Source organism: Sinocyclocheilus rhinocerous, unplaced genomic scaffold (assembly GCF_001515625.1).
Source record: "Sinocyclocheilus rhinocerous isolate Xijiao unplaced genomic scaffold, SAMN03320098_v1.1 scaffold587, whole genome shotgun sequence".
In the NCBI taxonomy this organism is placed as follows: Eukaryota; Metazoa; Chordata; class Actinopteri; order Cypriniformes; family Cyprinidae; genus Sinocyclocheilus; species Sinocyclocheilus rhinocerous.
Window position 1 is genome coordinate 522681 of NW_015632478.1, and position 8467 is coordinate 531147.

Below are 8467 nucleotides of genomic sequence, written 5' to 3' on the forward strand. Positions count from 1 at the left end.
ATATATATATATAGCATAGCATATATTCATGCTCTTTGTTCAAGACAAAATAATGATAAATCTTCTTTCTCTCTCTTCAATCAGTGGGGTCGAGGGTAAGTACTAAATTTGAATTCTTCATCTTCTTCTTCTTATTATTATTATTGCAGTTAAAGTAAAAATACATATGCCTTAGCCAGGATTTTCAAGTCTGTCATATCCAGAGATGGGCAGTATTCTAATTAAATGTATTTAAAATATGTATTTAATTACTTTTGATCGAGTACTTTGTCATTTGTATTTTGCTGGGAAAAAATATCAAATACAATTTGTAATTAAATACTTTGAGAGACAGTATTTTGTATTTGACATTCTTAAAATACTTAATCAAGGTCATTTTATTCTCAGATAATACAATATCTTTTTGCACCTGTTAATAGTACTGCCAACTATAGCCTATCACAGTTTTTGGTTAGATGCAAGTGAATCATATGACATCCTGTTGGATCCATAGGCGGAGTCTTAAAGGGTTAGTTCACCCAAAAATGAAAATTCTGTTGTTAATTACCCACCTTCGTTCATCTTCTGAACATAAATGAAGATATTTTTGATGAAATCCGAGATACTATCAGATATTGCTCACCGAATGTAATTACAGGACAGAAGGAAAAGCTGTGCTGCTCTACAACTTTGCTTGCTAGCTGACAAGTGATGTTAGCTTGCTAGCTTAAATTAGCTACTTGCTTCTATGGACAAAATGACATTTTTAAAGGGACTTTATGAAATAATGTTCAAGTATTAATCACTTTTTATTGCCAATGTGGGAACAGCATGTAACAAAACTTTAAAAATGAGAGCCTGTAGACTAATTTTTATGTGAAGGACGCAGTTTTGCTGGGAAAATCCAAGGGAAACTATCATAACAGTGTAATTTTAATGAACCTCATCTGTCGACATGATGCCGGTGAATCACATTGGCCATCGCTCGCTCGCAAGAGCATGAGCAATAAGTTGTTGGCCACAGCTCACTTAATGGCCACTGGTGTCGCTAAAAACAAGGGTTTCTGAATTCTACAGAGAGCCCTTTAACAGCTTAATGTCAGTATTTTTAGGAGTTAATCTTTACTGTTGACAGTGAAATAGCTTGCTTGAGCTATCCTCTTGAGTAGGACTAGGCGGTATGACAATACAGTTTCGCAGGACTGCTTAATATTTGACACGCTGATAAAGAAACTATAAAGTGAAGTAAAGTGAAGTGAAGTAATGTGTGGCCAAGTATGGTGTCCCATACTCGGAATTTGTGCTCTGCATTTAACCCATCCAAGTGCACACACAGCAGTGAGTAGTGAACAAACACGCACACACACAACATGAACACACACCCGGAGCAGTGGGCAGCCAATGCTGCGGCGCCCGGAACACAGGGCGAGCCAGCCAGGAGCGATAAAGAAACATGAAAAAGTGTAGACATGCTTGATGGTATTCAAGTAAACACAGTTTGTGTCTTAAGTGAACATAAGAAATTAGAAGAAATATGGATCAATATATTGGATATATTGCCTAGTGTTAGGGTTAAAGAATATGTTGTTTATAAGTTGTTCAAGGAGGGGAAAGCACGTATACTTCTCTTATGTGTGTATCTAACTCCAGTATTGCTTTTCAAATTACAAATTCAATTAAATATTAAATACATTTATAAAAATTAAATAAATTTCTCACACCAGTATTTTGTATTTTAAATTAAATATATTTGATGAGCAATTTGTAATTTGTAATAAAATACTTTTTGATGTATTTGTGCCCATCTCTGGTCATATGTACACATTTGTCCACTCGATATCTATTTCCATTTTATTTTAAATATTATGTTTATGTATTTTTTCAGTCAGAATCAGTGTTTTCTTGGTATGTCAGCAGTTACTTTGATTATATTTAGAAACAGTGAGAGCCTTGGTGATATATATTTTTGCAGGTTTGGCTTTGCTCTATTTAGCATTAAAAATTAAATAATAAAAAACACATATTTCAAATAGAAATATTTATCCAATGCAAGAGGGGTGCCCTGAATTTGCCTGTAGTGACTGATATTGTGCCACCTGCTTTCTGGCAGCTGTTTTATGAATCTCATGCCAGCATACTGCCTTCTGCCACTGCCACAGAGAGCTATTTTAAGAAGATCTCTGGAGGCTGACATGTCAAACACATGCAGTGGCTGAGGGCAGTATTAATGATGCTCATGTTACTGGTGTTCTCTGAGGTGAATGCTCATGCGAGGCTAGAAAGGCCAGAGATCAGACCAAATTATTCATTTACAGGAATTCCTTTTACAAATGTGCAATAATACAACTGGCCATAATACAACTGTCCATATAGAATGTGATCAGTCTGTACTGAACTGAGGAGCACTGACTCCACAGAACACCACCAACAAATAAAAGGCTCGGCATGCATTTAATGTATGATGTTATTCCAATTACAATAGTATCAAAAATATATATAAATAAATAAAATAATAAATAAAAAGCATTTTGTAATTTTTGTATTCCTTTACTGCTTTCTTTTCTGGCATATGAAGAGCTCGAAGAAGGAGGTAAAAGAATAAACAAACAAATAATTAAACACTACCACTACAACCAAACCAACCATGAGGATTTGAAAATGAACTAGTCTTTCAATGTACTAATTCAACACAATGTCCCCTTATTCATTTTAAACTGCCTGACATTGCTGACACTGTCTGTAGTAAGTTGTAACTAAATCAAATAAAAATAATTAACGGAAAGCAGAAAATGATTTGCTTAACTAATTTTTGTCTGATTCAAGAATCGTTCAAATGTCAACCTTTTCATTTAACTCATCATAAGATCAACTAAAACCATAATCATAGTAATCATATTCATGGTAGGAAATCTAACCAGAGCTACCCAGCATGTGCTGCCCCCTACAGCTTGAAGGGTGCCATGACCTCTGATGACCTTTTGAGTAGAATGCATCAAGCAGATTGTAATATTCCAGTATCTGGAGGCCTGAAGTTCTAAATTGTGTGATTGCTGAAAAGGTCTTTGAAATAATCTGTTGTTTTGATTCATTGTCTATGTTTTTGAGATGTTAGTTTGTGGATTTCATCTGTGCATAAGTTGTGAAATTTATTCTAGTTTATTTTCCTATCAAACACAAACTAGTTAGAGATGACTTTAGATCATTAGAATCGATGGCTTTGGCAAACAGGGAAAAGCAAAGTCATTTCTTGTGGGTATTTTATTTGGCATGTGGTATTCTGGTGTCTCATCATTTCATAACAGGTTCTCCTGCTATGTGCATCCTCTCAGCCACCTATCCCATTTTATACATTTCACACATGATTCTCTCTCTCTCTCTTTCTCACTTTAACCAATACATAATCTCCCATTTCTGAATGCTCCCTCCTCTGCAATGCATTAACTGTTGATAACCTTCCTTCCCCTGGTTGCTTGCTGCATGTATTATTAGCTGAAGAGGTAGTAGAGGTAGAGGTAGCCCCAGAGGCAGCTCCTGAACCGGAGCCTGAGCCTGAGCAAGAACCAGAGCCAGTGCCAGAACCAGAGCCAGAGCCAGAGCCAGAAACACAGCCAGAACCAGAGCCAGAGCCAGAACCAGAACCAGAGGTGCATGAGGAAGGTATGTGGCATGAATATTCATTCATCCTTCCCATTTCCCCCAAAACAACTAAAAACAGGCAGTGCACCTCATCTGCTACTTAAAAATCAGTCACATTAATGTAGTTCCCCAGTAGTACCCTTCCCCCCAACCCAACAAAACTTTAACCACTACTGGCGGTACCTCCTCTTCGTTCAGGCCCACCATGAGACTGGTGTGGTACTATCAAATGTTGACAGAGTTTAGATCCACGCCATTTCAGTCCCTTGTGGTGCATTTTAATTTTTTTTTTACAGAATTGGACAATTTCCAGTATGAACAAGGAATATTTTCCAATTCAAATTCACTTGCAGACCGGGGAGTGAGCTGGAACGATCAAGCGCTGACAGACATGGTGCTCGTCAAACCTAAAATGCAGCTTTCTTTAGGGTGCATGCAGGAGGCCTGCAGTGTTGGGAAACAAATAGTAGCTTAGCCATCAAAACAGTGTAGCTTTTTCAGTTATCAGATTTTTTTTTTTTTTGCATCACAACAAAGTCGATAATTAAACACTTTCCACTTTCTTTCTTATCATGTCATTTTGGAAAGTCCCAGCCATTCAGACTGGTCTTGTAAATTCAGATTCAGTAAATGATTCACAAAAAAACGATGCACTGATCATTTTTTGCAATTATTATTTTGCTAAGCATTTTGTAGCTATATTAAATACTGCTGGTCTTCCCCATTTTTTTTTTTTTCTGTTCAAGGTTAATCCTATTACACTAATTAAGGTCCTTGTTGTTTTGTGCAGTAAATTTATGGAAGATCTGATTTGATTGCAAAAATAAATCATATAATTGGATAAGATTTAATTTATGTTTAAAAAAATATGCTGCCCCCTTAAATTGCTTCAGTGTACTTCCTTTTAGTAGGGTAGCCAACTTAGAGTAGCTTGACTGCAGATGAACTGTTGTATATCAGGACAGGAGTAGCTTGGCAAACAACAGTTTCAAAGTAGCTTCCCAACACTAGAGGCCTGAGCTGATGATAAATCACATTACAGCTCCTGCTCTTTCCAATTACAGTGCAGCAATGATGCTTATCAGATAGTCACTGAAAACTCTCTACACTTTTCTACATTCAAAACTGTCTCTGAGTTGCCGCCAGCATAATGCTACTCTAGGCTGCATCTTGAAGAAAAATCTATTCTATTGCATGTGTTATAATAATTCTGCAACAAATGCAACTGCAACTTCAGTTGCTATGCTGTTTCAAAATATTCATGGAATGAATATTACATGGTCAATAAATGGTCAGTAATTTCAAAATAATTTTCAAAGGGACAAAAAGGGCTATAATATGTTGTAGTACCTTATTCTTTCTAATTTCCCTGGCTTAACACTGCAAAGGCTCTCTTTGGCACACTGAGCTATAGTGAAATATTAAATATTAAAATTACATATTAGAGTTTAAATCATAAATAAAAATTTTATTCTAAAAAGCAAAATGCTGAAAGTGTCAAACAAGATGCCATCCATTATTAAGGTATTTTTGTCCACTTTGAAATACCAGTCAATGTTTTATGTTAGTATGTATGCAAATATAGATTGGTCATCAATATAAATGTTGTTATTTAGCTTATGTTCATTTAATGACTTGCTCATTTTGAGGTGTCCCACTGAAATTCATTCATCTAAACATTTCTTTATTGGGATTTTTTGTTTAATTGATTTCTGTCAATGTATTCTGATATAAATTGGCACCTCAATCTGAGTGACTGCTTAGCTGAAGTCTGCATCTGAGCATGCAGCCCTGCTTAGGGCAGCAAAAAGCACACAAAGCAACATTAATGTTCTCTATTTTACTCTTGCTTTCAACACTTCATGCATGCAGAGGCCTATGAAGAGGAAGGTATGTTTGTCATTTTCTTGTATTTGTCATTTCTGATTAGAAAGAAGGCATGGGGTGAGGGGTTAATGCCTGCAAGGAACAGTGAAATCAGGTCCAAAACCTTTCAACATAAGATTCTGAATGGGGAGACCCAGTGAACTGGCCTGAAGTGTCAGTTGAAACTGACACAGGCTTATCTTAAGTCAATAACAAGGGTGAAAGAATATGAAATGCTGACATTGCTCTATGCTTTGCTTCTTTTTGCATGAATGTGCCACATCAGTGGAAGAAGGAGGACAAGATGGTAGTTTTAATTCCCTTCTGGAAAATGTCTGGTCTGGATGTGGCTTTTTGCTTGTGTTTTTGGTGTGAAGGTCAAGCCAAATAGTTACGAAACATTGCAATGGCTCTAACATCTCATCTAGGTCACCTACAGAGTCTAGTCAGAGACAGATATATAACAAACTCAGATTTAGATGCTGTTAGTCAAAAGAGATGGGAAAATGAATGAAGGATAAAAAGATTAATCTTTTCCACAAGGATTTGTTGTTATGTTAATTCTTGGAAGAGTGAGAATGGTCCACTTGCCAGGAGTTCTGTGTCTGTTTATACTCATGTACTTATAAGCACCTCATGATCTGAATTCTTATGCAGTGATTATTCTATATTTGTTTTGATCACCTATTTGTTTCACAACTTTCTAACTAACCCAGTTTATTAACATTACTGAAACGATTGAAATTAATATGTGTAATTTACTTTGTAAACATACTTTCAGAAGTTACATACATCATTCTTAAAGCTCAGGTAATATAAACCAGCACAGAGTTGTTACTAAGAGTAACTCCATGTTCATGGATATGGCTAACAGAATTCCCACTGATTGTTGACTGAGCTCGTTTTAAACTCTCTAACCATGTTACATATCCCTCTCCCTTTTTTATTTTTTCATAACAGAGGAGAAGCCCAAGTTCAAGTAAGTAGAATTGACCACTAAGCGCTTTTTATAGCTGAGCAGCCAGTTTCAATGCTGCGATGCAATACAACATGCTCTGGGTTTTACTGAGGAGCTGGGGAAGATTGAGATACCCAGAATCCCACTAAAACACATTTTGCTTTCATTCCCTTCAGACCAAGTGCACCAAAGATACCTGATGGGGAAAAGGTGGACTTTGATGTAAGCAAGTACTTCACTGGTTACATTGTGTTGTAGTGTTATGTATTAAACATTGTAAGAATACATGTTTGAGGTCATATTTACGTGTGTGCAAACAGGACATCCAGAAGAAGCGCCAAAACAAGGACCTCGTTGAGCTGCAGGCCCTGATTGATGCCCACTTTGAGTGCAGGAAGAAGGAAGAGGAAGAGCTTATTGCTCTGAAAGACAGAATCGTGAGTATCAGCCATCTGTACATTATCCCACTAAATAGAAGGATACTCAACAAAAAAATAAATACGTGGACATAAAATATTTGAGTTGAATTTTTTTTTAATAATCTTACCTGTATCTTAACTTAAAGCTTCTTCTAAGAAAAAACAATTGGCCAATCAACAAGACGATCACTGCAACAATATTTCAGTAATATTAATACTCACAAGAGCTCATTTTCACTACAATCGATAACTGAGGCGCAAGATGTGCCGGTTGCGTTTATAGGAAAAGAGAGCGAGCTCACGGTGTGACGCGAGAGATTAAAGTTCCTCGCGCCAGATTCATTTACCTGGATCTGGTCTTGCTTTGAAACAAAATATATCGCTATAAAATTGTTTTTGTTATTTGAAATAAAGCTTAAATAAAATAAAGTATAACAATTAGATGAAAAGCTTTTGACTCGAATAAACTATTTTCATTCTATTTTCATTTCATAAATCAAAACAAGTAAACCTATAACTGAAACAAAAAATAAAACAAAGTTAAATATATATATATATATATATAAAAATGACAAAGGCACATAAAATTACTAAAATTAAAATGAAACTGAATATTAATCAAATAAAATATTAATCAACACTATAGGCTAATAGTATATAAATAATACTAAAATAACACTGGCCTAGATGAGCAGAATGATACAGCATTCAGAATCGAATATTCCAAAGCGCAGTGTATCAGGATATTATAATGGACAAATGTATTATGTGTATGTGCAGGAGAAACGTAGGAATGAGAGGGCAGAGCAGCAGAGGATCCATGCTGAGAAGGACAAGGAGCGTCAGGCAAGACGTGAGGAAGAGAGGCTGAGGAAGGAGGAGGCTGATGTTAAGAAGAGGGCAGATGAAGATGCCAAGAAGAAGTCTGCCCTTTCTAGCATGGGCTCCCAGTACAGCAGCTACCTGCAGAAGGTTTTTTCTAGCAACCCCAACTCTGATTCTGTCAATCATCACTCTGAGTACAGTACTGTATATGACTGTGAAAAGTAAATAGGCCTAAATGTTTTGTTTGCATATTGCTAAAAACAGGCTGATTCAAAGAGGGGAGGTAAGAAGCAAACTGAAAGAGAGAAGAAGAAGAAGATTCTGGCAGACAGACGCAAGCCTCTGAACATTGACCATCTGAATGAGGACAAGCTGAAGTGAGCACAAATCTGACAACTCTATGCCTACAGTCAATGAGGCTGAAAGAAAAACACCTTGTTCTGACAAAACAGAGTTTGTGTGTGTATTCTAAATGTGTTTTGGTATATATGTGTGTTTACAGGGAGAAAGCTAAAGAGCTGTGGGACTGGATGTACCAACTGGAGGCTGAGAAGTTTGAGCACATTGAGAAACTCAAGAGGCAGAAGTATGAGGTGAGGGAGCTGACTAATGCCCATTTACACAATACAACATCTATAAACTTATTTTACTTTATGTTTCATCACAGCCTACACTTATTTTACAAGGAGAGATCCACTACTTTGTCAACTGCACCCTGGACACATTATAACCTAAAGGGATAGTTGACTTATAAATGAAAATCTGTTACAAAAAGAGATGTTAG

General features: G+C 36.4%; 1 protein-coding gene across 6 annotated transcripts in view; it reads left to right on the forward strand.

Annotated features, from left to right (window-relative positions):
- The window catches only part of LOC107742575 (troponin T, fast skeletal muscle isoforms-like), a 13440-nt gene that overhangs the window by 1477 nt on the left and 3496 nt on the right, over positions 1-8467 (forward strand). For 2 of the 6 annotated variants that reach the window (XM_016555608.1, XM_016555609.1), the window contains exons 3-12: positions 85-95; positions 2555-2569; positions 3469-3636; positions 5488-5505; positions 6442-6460; positions 6616-6661; positions 6760-6876; positions 7639-7830; positions 7948-8060; positions 8186-8276. In XM_016555608.1, the coding sequence (XP_016411094.1) occupies positions 85-95; positions 2555-2569; positions 3469-3636; positions 5488-5505; positions 6442-6460; positions 6616-6661; positions 6760-6876; positions 7639-7830; positions 7948-8060; positions 8186-8276 (790 nt within the window). The remainder of the gene's footprint in view (positions 1-84; positions 96-2554; positions 2570-3468; positions 3637-5487; positions 5506-6441; positions 6461-6615; positions 6662-6759; positions 6877-7638; positions 7831-7947; positions 8061-8185; positions 8277-8467) is intronic. The other 4 variants (XM_016555611.1, XM_016555610.1, XM_016555612.1 and 1 more) reach the window with 4 other exon arrangements.